The sequence below is a fragment of the Aricia agestis genome, chromosome 14, assembly GCF_905147365.1.
Source record: "Aricia agestis chromosome 14, ilAriAges1.1, whole genome shotgun sequence".
NCBI lineage: Eukaryota > Metazoa > Arthropoda > Insecta > Lepidoptera > Lycaenidae > Aricia > Aricia agestis.
Window position 1 is genome coordinate 15,576,819 of NC_056419.1, and position 19,948 is coordinate 15,596,766.

The window sequence follows — 19,948 nt, forward strand, 5'->3', positions numbered from 1 at the left end:
ATTATAACATAAAAATGGCTATAAAAGACAGGAACGATAAAGTCCTAAGCCACATGGCGGGTAGATTCGACACAGAACGATATCTCTTTAACACCCTAGAAACTCCACCCAGCTTGAGTGACCCCTCTCCACCAAGCCAATGTCACAACATCTAAAGGCAAATATTATTTCAATTATCCTTGGTGCGTGTTAAAACAACACTTTTTAAATACGTAAAAATTTATTGTATGTAAAATAGCAAGAGAACAAAAATTCCTAAATCTATCACTAGTGTCAAATCTGATATTTTTTCATCCTCAATAATTGACAACTATTGGTAAAAAGAGGTTCTTAAGTAAAAGTTTCTATAGGGATGAAGGTTACCAGATTTTAAGATCTTTTCGTTAAACATGCCGCGGCCCAAGGACTATATGGGTCCTTTGACTGTGGAAGATACAAACATCTACACATAAACTTGGAATAGAGTGAGAAAAAACAAAACAAGACTATAAACTATACTTAACTAAGGCTCTGAAGCAGCTAGAGGCAGAGGGCACAGTTTAGTAACTGGTCTCTTAAACACACGATCCTTAAATTGCAAGGAGACTACACGCGTTACACCGTCTGCTCCCGGATGCTTCGCCACAATTCGTCCCAAAAGCCATTTACCTGGAGGTAAACGATCATCTTTCACTAAGACAACCGTACCAACATTTATGTCAGGGTGATTCTGGGACCATTTGTATCGATGTTGCAACATAGTAAGATACTCAGATTGCCAACGTCGCCACAGACTTTGTACCATACGTTGCACCTTTTGCCATCGGTTTAAATAATCAGGTCGAGTATCCACGAAACTTTCTTCAGGGATAGTAATCGGTGCTTCGCCGATCAAAAAATGGCCAGGAGTTAACGGGAGTTCATCAACAGTAGAACTAATCAACGTAAGCGGCCGAGAATTGACACAAGCCTCGACTTGCGTGATCAGAGTGCCAAACTCTTCGAATGTTAAGCAGGATTCGCCTACGACGCGTTTCAGATGTCCCTTTACGGATTTAACTCCTGCCTCCCACAATCCTCCAAAGTGAGGGGCACCAGGAGGGATGAAATGCCACGTTGTGCTGTCGTTAGCCAACAGTTGGGCAATTTCGTCAACAACAGTTGATTTGCTGTTTTTGAACGCGAGGTCTAATTCTTTGGACGCGCCTATAAAATTAGTCCCACAATCACTCCAGATGTCTTTACAATGCCCGCGTCGGGAAGTAAAACGTTTGAAGGCTGCTAAAAACGCGGCACTGGATAGTGAACTAACCAGCTCAAGGTGAATAGCCTTTGTAACCATACACAAAAACACACTTATGTACACTTTAGAAGTTTTGGTGCATTTACCAGAGTACAGTTTTAGCGTAAATGGACCACAAAAGTCTACGCCGCTGGTCAAAAATGGGCGTGACGGATTGACTCTGCACTGTGGTAAATTACCCATTAACGGAGTCATAGTTCGTGCAGTTTGGGTAAAACAAGGTTTACATAATCTTATAATCTTTTTTACCAAGTTTTTTGCTCCGATAATCCAATATTTTTTGTGGACAACATTTAATGTAAGCGAATTTCTACCATGTAGTGTTCTCAAATGAGCATCAATTACAATTAACTTTGCTAAATTACATTTGTGATGTAAAATTATAGGAGACTTCATATCAGGTGGTATTTGAGCATTTACAAGACGTCCACCGACTCTAATAATTTTTTCACTGTCTAGGATTGGATTCAAAGGTAAGAGTTTACTATTTTTTGGAATAGGCTTACCCTGTGATAACAATTCTATTTCACTTTCAAAATAAACTGACTGTGACATTCGAATACAAGTTTTTAATGCAATTTTAATTTCATCGGTAGTGAGGTATGTCAGTTTTATGTTATCGTTCTTTTTGAGAACCTTATCTTGACATAGACGCAAAAATCGAAAGCAATAAGCTGTCACACGTATAAGTTTGAGTAAATTTGAATATCTATTGAGATACATAGCACATTCATTAGGTTCCGAGGTGCATAAGTAACTAACCTTTGCTCTCGGTTTTGCTTCAAGTGTGGTTTCAGGTATAGTGAAATTAGGGTAACAAATCTCAACAGACTCGCGAAGAAAGGCTGGACCTTCCCACCATAGTTGTGACTGCTTCAGCTCGGCAGGACTGATACCGCGTGAGGCGCAGTCCGAGGGATTATCCGCAGACTTAACGTGATGCCATTGACTACTATTCGTAACATTTAAGATTTCGGTAGTGCGATTACCAACGAATGGCTTCCAAGTATTCGGAGTTTTACGCAACCAAGCCAAAACTATTGTGGAATCTGTCCAGACAAATACAGAATTATCATCAATATTTAAACTAGATTTGACAGATGGTATCAATTTAGACAATAGGACTGCCCCACAAAGTTCAAGACGAGGCAATGAGATCTGTTTAACGGGAGCGACTTTTGTTTTGGCTGCGACCAGCCTCACTTTTATCTCATTGTCCGTGATGACTCTGATGTAAATAACCGCAGCGTAAGCGGCGCAAGAGGCGTCACAAAAGCCGTGCAATTCAATTTTTACATTGTTAGCAATCCCTAACCAACGTGGAAACTGAATGGACTGCATATGTGCAAAATTAGTCAGGTAATTCTGCCATTCAGTTTTCAGGTCTTCAGGAAGTTCTGAGTCCCAGTCCAGGCCGGCTAGCCACAACTTCTGCATAAACATTTTAAACACAACCACGCAAGGTGCTAGCCAACCCAGAGGGTCAAATGTTTTTGCCATCGCAGATAGCACACTTCGTTTCGTAACAACGTCGTTGTCATGAGATAAGTTAACTACCAGTTCAAATACATCACTTTGTGGTTTCCAGGCTATGCCCAGAGCTTTCACCGAATCATCCATTTTAATATTCACTGAACTTTTTAAGGCTTTTTGCGAATCGGGAATCTCATTTAAAACCGCATCACTATTAGACGACCACTTATGTAGAAGAAAACCGCCACGTTTAAACAGTTCAGTTAGGCGACGTTGAAGCCGTTGAGTTTCTTCTTCTGTAGATGAGCCCGTCATCAAATCGTCCATATAAAGATCAGTTTTTAGAAGTTCAGCTTCAGGAAACTCTCGACGTTCATCGTCGGCAAGTTGATGAAGTGTCCTTATAGCAAGATATGGAGCACATGAGCTGCCATATGTGACGGTAAGTAACCGATATTCTTTAATCAGATCTTCCGATGACTCACGCCACAAGATTCTCTGGTAATCTGTGTCTTGCTTCGAGATAAGTATCTGTCGGTACATTTGTTGTATATCGGCTACTAGGCAATACTTATGTTGTCTCCACCGTGTTACCAAATCTCGTATATCTTGTTGCAGCGGTGGGCCGATGAGTAGCTCATCGTTAAGTGAATTTCCGTTTACAGGTTTCGCGCTTCCGTCAAAAACTACGCGCAACTTTGTAGTGAGGCTCGATTCACGAAGAACAGCATGATGTGGAAGGTAATAAGCTCTATTCTGCTTCTCTGTTACAGGGACGACCTCCATGTGACCGAGTGACTCATATTGCCTCATGAACTTGCAGTATTCTTCGTGAAACTCGGGTCTTCGCTTAAACTTATTCTCCATCTGATGTAAGCGCTTCAAGGCAAGTTGTCTGGAGTTGCCTAAGTTCGGAGCGCCTTCGTCCTTGAAGGGTAAGCGAAGCTCATATCGACCATCAGTGTTTCGAGTGTGAGTTTTCTTAAAATGCTCTTCACACTGTATTTCAGGTTTTGACAGAGGCTTCACGTTTGGTGAATATTCATTGATCTCCCAAAACTGACGTAGCAACTGATCGACTTCAACTTGTGTGTGCATAACAACTACCTTGTGTGACTTATGACCAGACTGCGTAACTTCGCCGCTTACAAGCCAACCCAATCTTGAGTTTAAAGCGATCAGAGACTCATTACGTTTTATTATTCCGTCAAGAATAATATGTGAATATACAACTGCGCCTAAGAGTACATCGATAGATCCTGGCTTGTGAAAGTGTGGATCCGCAAGATCCGATATCTCAGAAGAAGGCCAGGTATCGGATGGGAGCTCTTGTGATGGTAATCTCGAATTTATTCGTCTAAGGACGTACGCCTTAGCTGTGATCATGTGTGATGGATCTCTTATAGCATGAAAGTTCAACGTAACTTGTGACTTGGTTGTCAGCGGTATAGATGATATGCCCGTAATTTTTCCGCTGACTGAAGTGCGCTCTAGATTGAGCAGTTGAGCTGCCGCTTCAGTAACAAAGTTTGATTGCGAACACGGATCAATCAATGCTCTCAAAATCATCGTGTCGCCGTTCCTCGACTTAACTGCAATCCGTGCGGTTGCCAATATTACTTCCTCACTGTCATTGTCAACCTCAACTTTGTAAGCGACGGTTGATGTGCTTTGGCTTGTTTCAGGATTGTGTGGTGCTGCATCGCTTTCCGGCACTGATGTGATCTTGTTAGGGTTTGTGAAGTGCAGCAGAGTGTGATGTCGTCGACTACATTTTCTACAAGTGGTGCTCTGCCTACACGCATTAACTGAGTGACCCTTTACAAGGCAATTAAAACAGATGCCATTCTTCTTAATAAAATCCTGACGTTGAGGAACATCTAATGCGGTGAATTCTTTGCAATGACAAATATAATGGTTCTGTGAGCAATAAGTGCATTTGGTGCTTACTTCTGTGACAAATGACTTTATATTTGTCGGTCTTTGAGTTGTATAATTTTTGACTATGTCCTTTTTCTGCGGTTGGTCTTTTTTATGGGTGACATTTACCATCTCCATAGAACGGAATCGATTTTCTAAAAATGATGACAAAATAGTAAATGTGGGTATGTCTTGAGATAATCCAAGTGACTGTTCCCATTGTTTGTGTGTTTCTAAGTCTAATTTGGATACAACTAAATGTACGATAATTGCATCCCATGTGGAGGTATCCACTCCGAGATTGTCAAGAGAGTTCAAACATTCCTTTGTAGTGTCCAAAATTTCCTTTAAGCTTTTAAAACATTCTGTGTTCATCTTCTTTTGATTTAACAGGCGGCTAATTATTGTGGTAACAATCATACGTTTGTTATTGTATCTACTCTCAAGTGTGCTCCAAGCCTTATCGTAATTAGCCTCCGTGAGTGCAAAATGTTTTAGAAGTTGTTCCGCCTCTCCCGATAAACTCGTTTTTAAATAATGATGTTTTTCAATGGTTGTTAGATGCAGGTTGTCATGTACGAGAGCCTTAAACAAATCTTTAAAACTTATCCAGTCGTTATAATTACCGTCGAACTTTGGAATCGATAAAGGAGGTAACTTAGTTCTAATCGGGGTGGTCTCGCCATCATTTGTTGCTAATAAACTCTGCATACTATTATTTGATTGTGGTTGACCTTGATCTTTCGAAAATTCCAACAAATAGTCCTTTAATAATCCCTTAAATTCTAGGTATATGTCTTCAGTTGTCTCGTATAGACTTTCGGCATCAAACTGTAATTGCTCCAGTTCAGTTTTCGTAACCGTTGAGCCAATCATCTCATATTGAGTTTGATACTTAGACCAATAACTTTCTAATGTTTCTAATCGTGTTTGTAGATAGCCAAGTGTATATCTTGATTTAGACGTCTTTTTAGTATTAATTTGCAACTTGGAAATACGTTCCGATAACGTTTGTAGTGATTCACAAAGTTGTGCCATTGTTTACGTTTATAAATTCAGTTTAAGTAATCACTAATGTTCACGTAACGAAATTGTATCAGTCTAAATCACTTTCTAAATATTACTTGTGATCACTATAGTTTAAGTAATATTAGTCCAAAATTAATTACACACTGTCTAAATGTCCAAGTTTGTAAAATAGTTCATATAGGTTGATGAGCTCACCGGTACAAGAAATCAAAGTTAATATTTACAGTCTAATCTTACCAACTCGCAGAAATTAGCACTTAGCCTTTTACACTAATAGTTTTAGCACTTATTACACTTTCATTATCCAGTTCGAGAAGGACCAAAAACATGTTAAAACAACACTTTTTAAATACGTAAAAATTTATTGTATGTAAAATAGCAAGAGAACAAAAATTCCTAAATCTATCACTAGTGTCAAATCTGATATTTTTTCATCCTCAATAATTGACAACTATTGGTAAAAAGAGGTTCTTAAGTAAAAGTTTCTATAGGGATGAAGGTTACCAGATTTTAAGATCTTTTCGTTAAACAGTGCGAAAAATCTAAATAATAAAATAACAAAAAAAGGATATGGACGAACAGTCCATAGACGGCCACAATTTTATAATAAAAAAAACGCGGGAATCGAATCCACGATCTCCAAGTCAAGAGCTGCGCTCTAATCCACTGGACCACGGAGGCGTGATCAATGATCATCAATTGTTATTCTAATTAGGCGCAGCGCAGACGACAGACTATCAGTGACGCACTTTTTAGTCCGTAGAAATAGAATGTATGCAATTATATGCAGTAAACGCACACGTCCGCGCTGCGCGTCGTTATTGCATGCCTTTACAATAACATCCCAGAAAATGTTTAAAATCTTTCCATTAATACATTTACAAAAGTAGTCAAAGAATGTTTGGGTGCCAAATTATAAGGTTTTTAATGATTTTATAAACGATGGCACATCTTGGGAGTAGGTGGGATACTTGGAAGTAGCGTACACTGTACGTGACTTCTAAAGAAATAGCAGCTGCTATTTCAGCGGTAGAGCCGTGAAAGACGGACAAACAGACAGACATAGTTACTTTCGCATTTATAATATAATCATGAATAAATAAATGAGTTATTTATAAGTAAGTATAATATAATTTGTTTTTTGTACTACAAAAAAGTCATATTTTACTCCAAAATTACAATTTTATTACATATCTATGCAGTTTTATTTTATCCCATTTTATTATTTTTACTATCTTACTATTATTATTCCATGATCGATATTTTGTCCACACAATAGAGTAATATTTAACAAACAAAAAAGTAAACAATCACCAACATACAAACCGGCATTTTAATGTAAATTGGTGTGCTCTGGGCCAAGTTCTCTAACCACCACTCTAGCTCCAACATGAAGACAGTACAGTACTGTCCGGACAGCGCTGTCTTCAATATTCCTGCTTCATATTTTTCGATGCAAGTCCGCTCCCCCCGCCACCCACGCCAGCACTACTGTCCCCGTGTAAACGCCGAAGTCAGTCGCTGTCGGTGTATAGTACTGTGACCACGTTGCATCGCTTGTTTGTATTCCCGAGGATCTTCAAGTCTCAACTGGGTTAACAATAGACCAGAGCCTCCAGTTTAATCTGTCATCTATCCATTTCCTAACCCGAATTCGTTTCTGCTTAGATAAATCTTCTCAATTATTTTTTGCATCATCACAGAGGTTATTTTTCTCAACCGATTGCAGTTTTCGATTATTCATTTTTCCGCACTGACTACGAACGTGTGTGCACCAAACAAAATATCCTCGACTACTGGCCGCGTGTAAACGGCATGCGACAGTTTTTGGCGCCAGCACTGTCTCGGCACTGGCGTCAGTTACTCACCTCGTCTAAAACAGGGCTAATTAGCAGCGAGACCGCCGAAAGCTGGGAGCAGTCAAGGGACGGATAGCGATATCTATCGGAAGTTCGCGAAAACACAACAGTGTACTCTCTCATGAAGGACCTCGGACGTTAACGGAACATAGAATACTTTTTTGTTAATATGCTTATATTTTTATCAATTGTTGTGATTTATCGAGGCAGAAATAGCGCATTAATTTGCTCGCTCGGATTTGGTGATCGTTTACTATATTTGGTGTCTGATTACAATTTGAAGTGCAGTCGTAACTAAATGCTATTGTAATTTTAGACTGTGTCTTATAATTGTTGTTAAGTATTTATTTTTGGTAAACGAACAACGGTATCAAAGCATTTTTTGGTGATCATTATATTTATTCCCATTATTTTTTTGTAGTGTTTTTCAGCCCTCGGGTCTTACACGCACACAATAAGTGTTAACGAGCAACCTGCGACGGAAGCAACATCAAAATAACGACAGTATTGAGTCACCTCACAGAGCAGCGCGGCGGCGTTGGCGCTGGCGACCTCCCGGATGCGAGCCTCGCGTGTCTCGCGCGACGTCTCCGCTTCCACATCCTCCGACTCCGTCCTCTCTCCGCTGTCGTTCGTGTTTTGGTTCCCTGAAATAGTGACACATTTTCTTATTTACAAAAAATCGGTCAAGTGCGAGTCGGACTCGCGCACGAAGGGTTCCGTACTGATATAGAGCAAAAATATGCTAAAAATTGTGTTGTTTTGTATGGGAGTCCCCCTTAAATTTTTATTTTATTTTAATATTATTATAAAATATTAAAGTACACATATAACAAAAGAATGTGTGAAAAGTTCAAATACCTACCTCTTGCCATTATTGATACAGAGTGAAAAAGGCCGAAAAAAATCACGTTTGTTCTATGGGACGCTATGCCCCCTTATGGACGCTATCACAAAAATTATGACAAAAATTAGCAGGTCAGTACGAATATCGACGTTAAGGATATTAAAATAACATTCAATATCAGCGCGCCTTGTACAGTGGCTGTTACGACGCTCGCCGCTTTCTTGATAGGGCGAAAATGTATGAAGAAATTTGAGAACGTTTCTTATTTTTCTTATAAATAGAAATGGTATTTATTTTTATATAAAATATTTAGCTATTCATATAGGGGATTAAATAAGCAACAATTTTTTGTATATTTATTTTCCTTAGTTCAGTGTATTTAGCTATAATGGTACCTAATCAAACCACTTTTTTTAAATCTTTTGCGATTATTGTGATGGTTAAAACGTATTTATGTGAAAATTTTGTACGCGGCTGTAAAAATTTTATGGTGTAGGCGTGGAGATGAATATATTATCTCTCATTTGAAACCAAAATATCCTTGCAGTGTGACTCCTAATTCTTTAAAATGGTACCTGAAAATCGCTGATATTTGTGAAAAAATGTGATGGCGTCCTAAAAATATTAATTTAATTTTGTTTTCAGTATATTTTGTTGTAATAGCGGCAACAGATATACGCAATCTGTGAAAATTTCAGAAGTCTAGCTATAGCGGTTCTTGAGATACAGCCTGGAGACAGACAGACGGACAGAAAATGAAGTCTTAGTAATAGAGTTCCGTTTTTACCCTTTGGGTACGGAACCCTAAAAACGGTCGTGCGTAAGCGAATGGTTCAGCACAATCTTACGTGATAAAACCTATTAATCCGCTATCCTTGTACGAAGGCTTACAAGCAAGCTATTTTAATAGACCAGCTAAACTAACAAAGTTATAGAAACTTCTTTATTATTTTTTCAAAGTTTTGCATTATTATAAATCATCTATTTTACCACCATCACTTTATTATTTTAGAAGAAAGGTTATTAAACGGTGATGTTTCCTTGATAAAGCCCAATTTTATTAAATATAATAACCTGGATCAGCGTCGCCGTTGTGTTGGCTGTCGTTGTGGTTGGTGTCGAGTGCGGATGGCGCGGGCGGTGCGGCGGGCGGCGCGGCGGAGTGCGCGGCCGGCAGCGGCAAGGGCTCCGGCTCGTACGTCCCGCATATTATGTGGATCAGGTTGTCCAGGACTTGGTGCTCGTCCAACCACTGACAGACAAAAATACACCAATGCATTAATAATATTTAAGAAAATGTTTTAAATTGAATCATATTAATATTTTATTTCAAATGAAGTGTCATAGAGCTCTTGCTGCTTGCAGTTGGCACATAATCTGTGCAACAATAAGGAAAACTATTTATAGTTTGTGCACATTATAATTGACAATAGTAGGGAAGTTAAGTACCTAACAAAAATTAATCGATAGTTTAAAAATATCGAATCACTTCGTAAAGGAATTGCAATCAAAATTATCGATTTCGTACTGACATTTGAGTGGTGCCGGCGATTTAAGATGGCCGCACTTTTTTATCGATTTGATTTCGATTCAACCGAGTCAATCTCTATTGACATAAGTTCCGTTTCATGCATATGACATTTTTCAAATGTTTTCGTAGCAATAATTTTATACTCCTATTTCACAGTTAATATTTATAATTTTTATTAATAAGTTAGTATTTAGCATCTTTTCATTTTTATTCATTTACAATTATAGGAAACATTTGTTTTTGTAGATGGAATATAATTTATTACATTTAGATTTTTTTTGTTTTCTTGTAAAAAAACCCGTAGCAAGGAACATGAAAACTGTCACCCATATCATCTTAGAACGCACAAACTATAGTAATAGTCGCTATGAATAATACAGGTCAGTTAACTACAGCTGGCACGTTCACAGTACTCACACTTATGCAATTTCACTATGTACAGTATGTTTAAAATTGTTTGCTTTATGATAAAAATTATCGTACAATCGGCGTACGATAATATTATGCTATCGTACATCGTACGTAGGCACAAAATTATCGTATGTGTTCGATAATTATCGTACGGTTCCGAACGCTGGCCGCGCGCCGATCACATATACTGTGACTGACTTTTAACATCACGCTGTATTTATAAACAGTAGCAAATGAAAAACAATAACTGCCCCCTTCACGCTCATAAGATAGACCGCGCGCGAGAGAGACGGGCAGACTTCATGATGCGTATGCAGTACGACGTCACGCCGCGCGCTTATTCACAGACACTACACAAGCGCAATGTGTAAATGTGTTGATCGTGCCAGCTTTAGTTAACTGACCAATACACCAATTAGGTGACCCAGTGAACTTCACATACTTTCGTCTTAATATAAACCTTCCCTGGATTCCCACTAATATTTCAAGACTAAAATCAGCCAAATCGGTTTAGAAGTTCTCGAGTTTTAGCGAGACTAACAAAATTTAAAATCTATTTTATTTATATATGTTACGCTCAAAGACCGAAATCGCTCAATGAGCGAAAAAATGGCTCAGAACGCGTCTTTGAGCGTAACATATATATTATAAATAATAAATAAATTCATCTCTTTAAATTTATTTCGGAGCAGCTTAGGAAAATATTGTGTATCATGTCGACGGTTTATGCGGGGAACATCTAATAATGTATGAAAGATACTGCAGTAATAAGATGGATTTTGATGATATTCAGTTATTATGTTTGTGCTGCATTTTGGCTGCGACTTACCTCTATGATGATCTTGTCGAAGTTGTCCTTGAGACTGAAGAGGCACTTGAAGACATCTGTGATGGCGGAGGTGGAGATGTGCCGCAGCAGGTTGGGCAGGAAGTCCCGCCGCGACTTGAACAGGTCCAGCACGTGCAGACACACGATGTGGTGCGCGTACCAGTCCTGAAACACCATATTCATACTTAGACTGGCCAGACGGGTCGCAAGTTGCAGCCGGGACCGAATGCTCTAGACTCTAGAGCGATCGCGGTGAAGTCGTACACGACTGCAACGCGACCGCATCATGCATAATAATACTATTACTAGTGCGGCGAAACTCGACCGCAGAGCGACTGCTCCGACCGCTCGAGCAGTCCTTGTATTGTGGATATGATTTTTTTTTTGAAAATAAGGGGGCAAACGAGCAAACGGGTCACCTGATGGAAAGCAACTTCCGTCGCCCATGGACACTCATGGAGAGCCATGCTTCTGCACGAATGGGCCGGCTCGACTGGAGAAATACCACGTTCTCACAGGAAACCGGCGTGAAACAGCGCTTGCGCTGTGTTTCGCCGAGTGAGTGAGTTTACCGGAGGCCCAATCCCCTAACCTATTCCCTTCCCTACCCTCCCCTATTCCCTTCCCTTCCCATCCCTACCCTCCCCTATTACCCTATTCCCTCTTAAAAGACCGGCAACGCACCTGCAGCTCTTCTGATGCTGCGAGTGTCCATGGGCGACGGAAGTTGCTTTCCATCAGGTGACCCGTTTGCTCGTTTGCCCCCTTATTTCATTAAAAAAAGTATTATCTTAAATACAACTAGTTTTGTTTTTGTTTATTTGTCTATACATATATACATATACATATATATACATGTATAAAACTGTCTGTACAAACATAGGTTAATTAGATACTTCAACTAAAGTAGTATGATAATAATTATAATTTGAATTATGTCAATATTAAGATAACAATAGATTACACCTCTATAATATTATCAGTTATTACTTAAGTTAGCATATCAATATTGTACATTTTCCAGTGGTCTACTTATTAACAACTAGCTTTCCGCCCGCAGCTCCGCCCGCGTGGATATCGGTTATATCGCGCTTCAAAATGAAACGTAGTTATTTTCGTGAGGGATACTCACACCACGTACTGGCTCCGTTGTAGTACATACTATGTATCAGAGATGGCGCTGTATGTGAAAAATGATTTTCCCTTTTCTCTTGTTTTTTCTGATTTCTTTTTTCTATAGACCTCACGGAGCCCGAGACCTTTCCAACGAATGGAAAACCGTGGAAATCGGTTCGTGCGTTCTGGAGTTATAGCGTCAGGAAGGAAAACCCGAGTTATTTTTATATAATACGATCTTTTGCCCGCGGCTTCGCTCGCGTTAAGAAGTATTATTATATGCAAACTTTCATACCCCTATTTGAACCCGTTCGAGTTGGAATTTATCAAAATCCTTTCTTAGCGGATGCCTACGTCATAACATCTACCTGCATGCCAAATTTCAGCCCGATCCGTCCAGTGGTTTGGGCTGTGCGTTGATAGATCACTATGTCAATCAGTCAGTCAGTCACCTTTGAGTTTTATATATATATATATATATATATATATATATATATATATACATACATATATATATATACATATATATATATATATATATATATATATATATATATATATATATATATATAATATACGACTCTGGAGAGACGAAAATTAGTACTTAATATATTTTATAAGAAATCATTTGACCATTCATTTAAAACAATTTCTTTTCCAATCAAAATATTTTATTACTTAAATATTATTTAATATTATAATATTTCAATTAAAATATTTTTATTAATGAAATAATATGAAGTTTTTTTGTCTCTACTCTGTCATCAAAACTTTCCGAACATGGCTTTCGCGATATAGTTACGTTAAAATTAAAAAAAAAACTAGAACGACCACTTTGACCCATCTTCGTCGAGGGTCGTTTTGAGCGAAAATGGTGACGTCATGAGTGACGTCATAGTCGCGATCAACACGACCGCGGTCGTCAAATGGAACGGCAGAAGGGGACGTTTTGAGCGTTTTGGTCAAAATTAACGTCTTCTGGAACGCAGCCGTTATTTAAACGTAAAATAGAAATTCACGATGAGCGACCTTTCAAAATTGATATTAAGAGCTCCCGTTTTCACAGGCTTCTTTTTTCATTACTAGGAAGATATTTCACTGCGGGTTTTGAAAAAAAAAAATAGTCGATTTTTTTGAACCGGTCTAATATATATATATATATATATATATATATATATATATATTTAAATCGCCGAAGACTTGTTGCGTCTTTTCAAAGTCGAACCCTATGGCGTCTACCATTTCCAATGACTTTTTAATTGTTATTCGTGCGAATATAGTTACATTGCTGTCATGTGAATTCTATTGTCGACGAGAAATTTTGTTTACGTACGAAAATTAGATATTCAATTTGAAATAATTCTCGCTGGTTTTTTGCTTCCGTTCGCGATGGAAATCATGTGACACATTGTATATTTTTGTATTCGTTCCATGCATTTAATCGTTTTTCCTACATCCATTTAAATGTATGGTTATATTGATACCGTATATTGTACTATATTAATTCCATGCATTCTACTAATTAAATGACTCCTTACTATATTTGAGATTATATCGGTACCGTATATTATTTTTGTATGTTTGCCATAAATTTGTTGAGTTTCTTGCTTCCTCCTAACCTTATATGTTATATCGACACATACATAGGTACCTATATAATAGATCCCAATAAATTCATTGCGTGATGTGGTCTCTGTCTACCCCAATGAGGGACAGGAGTGACGATATGTATGTATAAATAGAGAATCATCCCTCTTTATGAAGTCGATTAAAATGAAATACTTATTTCTATAACTTGGAGTATATAACAGACATTAAAAACAAGTTATCCCTATATTACATAGATTAATTAAATTTTAAATTATAATTAGGTAAGTCCGCTAGGCTAACTAAAAAATATTAAGGATAATTATGATAGATATGATCATTTTATTTATTTATTTATTTATTTATTTATAAATTCTTTATTTGCATTATAAACTATATAAAATAACAAAAACAACATTAGGCAAGGAACATAGCAAGCATAGGCGGCCTTACCGCTTTCAGCGGTTTCTTCCAGGCAACCAAAATATGGTGGCAGAAAATAATGTTAAAGTACTAAACTTAAACAAAGAAAAAAAAATACACACATACATACATACATATACACACATATATACACATACACTAAATACAATATATTACACATAATAAAATAGCCAAATGAACTACACAAATTTACACAGATATAATAAGGTTAATAAAGACATGTTGATATAATTACCTACATTATAAAAAATAAAAGAACATTAAAATAATTGTACAAAAAACACCAAGAGTTTTACAAGGACTGAGCCTGATCTAGGTAGTGTGCTTTCAAACGTTTCTTAAAGATGTTAATTGATTCCGATTTTTTTATAAAATCGGGCAAGGAATTCCAGAGACGAATAGCGGAGATGGTGAAAGAAGAATCGTAGAATGAAGTATTGTGAGAAGGAAACGCAAGAGTCAGTTTGTTTGCAGAGCGAAGTATAGGATTGTCATGACCGAGGAAATTGAATTTTACTTTGAGGTAGTTAGGAGTAGAAGGACTAAAAAGGATGACGCAACTTGATCGGGAGCCATTCGAGCTGAGATCGATAATTAGAAACATGGTCAAACTTTCGAAGGCCAAAAATAAAACGAATACATAAGTTTTGAAGGCGTTGAAGGGAAGAAAGAAGATTTTCGTTTATGTCACTGTAGCAGACATCATGTGAGCGTGTTTCTTCTGAACTTAAGTATGAACACAAAATAAAACAATTGTTTCGGTAGTAGGTATTTTTAAGTTTTATTGTTTAAAATCAAGTAGGTACAATAATAAACCCATAGTCATAATAATCAAAGTGTCGGACAAATCAAATACCTACACCGAAATAGGAACATAAAAGTAATTTAAGAAATTAACAATTTTAAGAACGACCAGTTGTGAGGCTAATTTACTGTGACATTGACTATAGTTAACTTGTGTATGTAAGCAATACTAGTTTTCAATCGTGGCTCTGCCCACGTGACAAGTTGATAAAATTTAACAAATTGAAATTCGTTATTAGCCGTTTAGGCGTTAAAAAAATAAAACAAAAATGCTTAGAAAAATATTAACCTGAAGAATCACATATCAGACATACCTATCAGTACAAAGTCTCAAAAAAAGGCCCTTTAGGCGTCGAAAAGAAAAATAAAAACGTTTAAAAAACTATTAACGTACCTATCAAAAATAAGATAAAACAGTCCAAAATCTCAAAAAATTACACAACTACACAAAAATTACACAACAATATATATACTTTGTTTGTAAATTTAAATTATGGTTATTATCTATAATAGTACCTATTATATATGGTCTCAAAACCTATATTAGAAATTTTTGATCAAAATTTACCTATAAACATTTATACAGACGCATCTATAGAAGGAGTTGGTGCAGTGCTAAAGCAGAAACAGCCAGATGGCAAAGAAAAAACTGTAGCATATTTTTCAAAAAAATTGACGGAAGCGCAAAAGAAAAAGAAAGCCATTTATTTGGAATTGTTGGCGATAAAAGAAGCGGTGGTTTTTTGGCAATATTGGCTAATAGGAAAACCATTTACGGTTTTTTCGGACCATAAACCTTTAGAAAATATGAATTTAAAATCGAGAACGGACGAAGAATTAGGGGATCTTACCTATTACCTTTCACAGTATGAATTTAATATAGTTTATTCTCCTGGAAGAAATAATTTAGAGGCGGACTGCTTAAGCAGGAATCCGGTATTAAATTCCGATGCAAATACTGATGAACAACTTAAAGTTGTAAATTTTATAATGATTGAAGACATCCTTAAAGATCAGAAAATAAATAAAGAAATACAAGAGCAAAAACATAAATTAATAAATAAACATAATGTATACTTCAAAAGGGTTGGAAAAAGAGATAAAATAATTTTATCAGAAGAATTATGTTTAAAATTTTTGAAAGAAGTTCATGAAAATATGTGTCATATTGGAATCAACCAAATGCAAAAGATGATTGGTAAATTTTATTTTATTAGAAATTTATCAGATCATATAAAGACGATTTGTAAAAATTGTGAAATTTGCATAAAAAATAAAACAAGAGGACATGAAAAAATTGGATTTATGTCTCATCTAGGACCAGCAACGAAACCTTTTCAGATAATGTCCATAGATACAATAGGTGGATTTGGAGGTTCGAGATCATCCAAAAAATATTTGCATTTACTGGTTGACCATTTTAGTAGATTTGCATTTATACATACGTCCAAAACTCAAACGGCTAATGATTTCATTAAACTTTTATCGAATATAGTAGAAACCGAAGAAATTGGTATGATTTTGACGGATCAATATCCGGGAATTAATTCGATTGCATTAAAAAATTTTCTTCGTGGAAAAAATATACCCTTGGTATTTACAGCAGTAAACTGTCCCTTTTCTAATGGCTTAAATGAACGCCTAAACCAAACATTGGTAAATAAGATAAGATGCAAAGTTAACGAAAAAGGAAAGAAAAGAGCATGGGCTAATATAGCTAAGGAGTGTGTTAAAAAGTATAATGAGACTGTTCACACTGTTACAGGTTTCTCACCATCTTATCTTTTATATGGCACAGAAAATGTAACGATTTTACCGAAGGAATTAAGAAGTAGCATATCAAGTGAGAATTGGATAAATGACAAGAAGATTGCTTTGGAGAATACAAAAAAGTCTCATGATTACCACAAAAAATTAGTTGACAAAAATCGAAAGCATTGGGATTTTAATGTGGGAGATCTAGTTTATGTTGAAAATGGAAATAGACTGAATAGATATAAACTAGAGGAAGTTTACATTGGACCATTTCGGATAGTAGAGAAGGTGTCGAATTCTATATATAAGATAGACACAGGTCATAAGAAAGCAGAATCAAATCTATTTCATTTGACAAAAATGATTCCTGTACCTATGTTAGATCTAAGTTAGATTTAGGTAGATGTAATAATGTAAAAAAAAAAATTTTTTTTTTTTTCTTTTTAAGGGGGGAGATGTAAGTTTAAAACTTCTTATTTAGAGTAGGCTGGTATGTTTGCGACAGAAAAGTAAAATATTTGAATTTTGAAGGACGACAATGTCAAGTTTGTAAGAACTGAAAAAAATGTTTTAAGAGAAAATATATTTATTATAAACCATGCAATTGCCCGGGGCGGCAAATTGAGAGCGGCGCGGCGTCGGTGGCGAAAATTTTAAAAATACACACCCTACACAAAAGTGGTTAGAACTTAGAATAATATAAATATTACTAAATACGGTACCGCGTTCAAGAGGTACACAAGTGTTCCGCTAGATGGTGCTTTATTAAATTACGCGTTGATTACGCGTCTTGTGGGCGCCGCGCCGCTGCGCGGGGCAGCCAGTAGGTGTACACAGTGCAGTTGTACACGTAACCGGTAACGAGACTCTCATTATACTCTCAATTGTTGTATTTTGCGTTTTAACAAGGAAAGAACGAAGTATTTTTTTTTAATGTCGAAAAAATTAATAAAAACGCGATCATATTACTATATTCGAAAATTCCGCATGATTACGTCAGCAATGTCAAACGCATACAATATGACGCGGCGGAATTTTGGCAATATGTGTCATCGGTAATTTAAAATACATTGCAGGCTGCAGGCAGGTTTCGACATTGTGTGTTTCTAGACACTTCGAAGTTCGATGTCAGTTCGAGTTGAAATTTTCAAAGATTTGAGATTATGTAATTCTGTTGCCGCTATAGCAATAAAAACTAAAAACAAAATAAATATTTGAGGGGGCTCTCATACAAGAATCGTGTCTTTTGATAATAGATGTCGCTGCTGGTCGTCTACATCGCGCTATCGCTTCCATGACGTGGTCTGTTATAGTTGTTTAACTTTCAGTAACACATTTACCCAATTTTTTGCTCCATACTAGTATGGTACCCTTCGTGCGCGAGTCCAATTTGCACTTGACCGGTTTTTGGGGCGGCAATTATTATTTTGCCCGGAGCGGCGAAATTGCTGGATCGGGCGCTGTAATTATGATGACTTATATATGTCGTAGGATTATTTGATAAATCGAATTTTCGCGAAAATTCTAGGGATTTTTCGAAAACAAGGATAATTAGATCATTAGGTGATAACATTTTTCAATTATCCTAAAAAAAAAATAGGTTTTTTGGGAAACCGCGAGTTGCCTTAGTAACATTGTAAATTCTTAACGCTAATTGGCTTGATTTTTGCTTACTGGCCAACTCTTATTCTGATTGGTTACTATATTTTCCTATGTATCTTTGAGGTAATACACCATAGAATTATAAAGGATAACCTCAGAATTAGTTTCTGGTTCTGTTAAACTTTCAGCACTAATTTCACATGTACCAGTCATTTAATAGGGTAGTCAGTCATAAATACCAGTCAATTAAGGGAATAGGGTGGCTCCATACAGGTTACTTTTCTTTTATTTTTGTTACATAGCTGTAAGACATAACATTGTAATTTTCCATTTTTTTAGTAAAAGATGGCCCCGTGCAAGTTTCTTACACCAGTTCTTCTCGGCGGGGTTGTTCCCGAACCGGTGGTAGGCAACGTAGTTTCTTCGTTCGACTTTCAAAAAGTGTATCATGATACCCATTTTGATTAAAAAGATATTTTATTTTATTTATTTATTTATTTTGTATTTACAGACACACTTTTAGATAACTTTCAGATAGAAAATTTTCAAGTCCAACTGCAATTTTAAACACATTAAATATCAAAAACTGCTAGCTCGCTTACAAAAACAACCACAAACAAAACAACGCGTGACAATGAATTGACATTTAAAACGTCAAGTCTTCAACCAATCAGAGAAGATGTTGTTGTGAGACGCTTAAACCGACCAATCAGTGATTTTTTTATAATAGCTAACGATTCGTTTCGCAATCGTACTAAGGCGACTCGCATTATCGCGAAAACACTAACTTTTGTCAATAAGATTGAAAAATGTGATCAACATTATCTAATTATCCGTGTTTTCGCGAAAACCTTAGAATTTTCGCGAAAATTCAATTTATCAAATCATACTACCTAAATTACCTGTTTAGGATTCCTCTGGAACAGCATTTCAATTGTTTTACTGAAGTATGATGCCAGTAGCGGATTCAGTGGGGGAGGTTTGTTGACGAAGTCACAGAGCCTGTTCATCTGGACAGTGTCCATGGCCAGCTGGTCGCGGAGCGTCGGCAGCTGGCTCGTGAGCACCTCGCTAGCGATATGCGCATGTCGGTACTGCGTTGTCAGCTCCAGGTTCTTGGACGGCTCCTCTGTTATCAGAGTTATGAGCTCCGCTCGGATTTCTGGCTTTGTTAAACTGAAATAAGAGACATGTCCTCTGATGAGATACATAAAGGAATAGGTTTGTATTAATTGGTATCCAGACCTTTATAAAGTTAAATTATAGTAATTTAAAATACTATTTCAAAGAAATAATGAAAAACTTCAATAACTGATACTAATTTGCAGTTTTTCATTATTCCTTTCAAATTGTGTTTAAAATTATTGTTTGAATCTAGAAATCTTTTGGTTTTGTCTTTTGGTAAAGGCTAAAAGCCTTAGACATAGAAAATCAGTTGAATTTTATACATTTTACAGAG

At 36.7% G+C, this 19,948-nt stretch overlaps 1 protein-coding gene across 1 annotated transcript in view; it reads right to left on the bottom strand.

Annotated features, from left to right (window-relative positions):
• LOC121733950 (serine/threonine-protein phosphatase 6 regulatory subunit 3) overlaps positions 1–19,948 on the bottom strand; it is a 42,419-nt gene that overhangs the window by 21,984 nt on the left and 487 nt on the right. Inside the window, exons 3-6 of the mRNA XM_042124353.1 lie at positions 19,392–19,665; positions 11,182–11,346; positions 9,485–9,662; positions 8,080–8,210 (exon numbers count right to left, since the gene is read on the bottom strand). Coding sequence (XP_041980287.1) covers positions 8,080–8,210; positions 9,485–9,662; positions 11,182–11,346; positions 19,392–19,665 — 748 coding nt within the window. The remainder of the gene's footprint in view (positions 1–8,079; positions 8,211–9,484; positions 9,663–11,181; positions 11,347–19,391; positions 19,666–19,948) is intronic.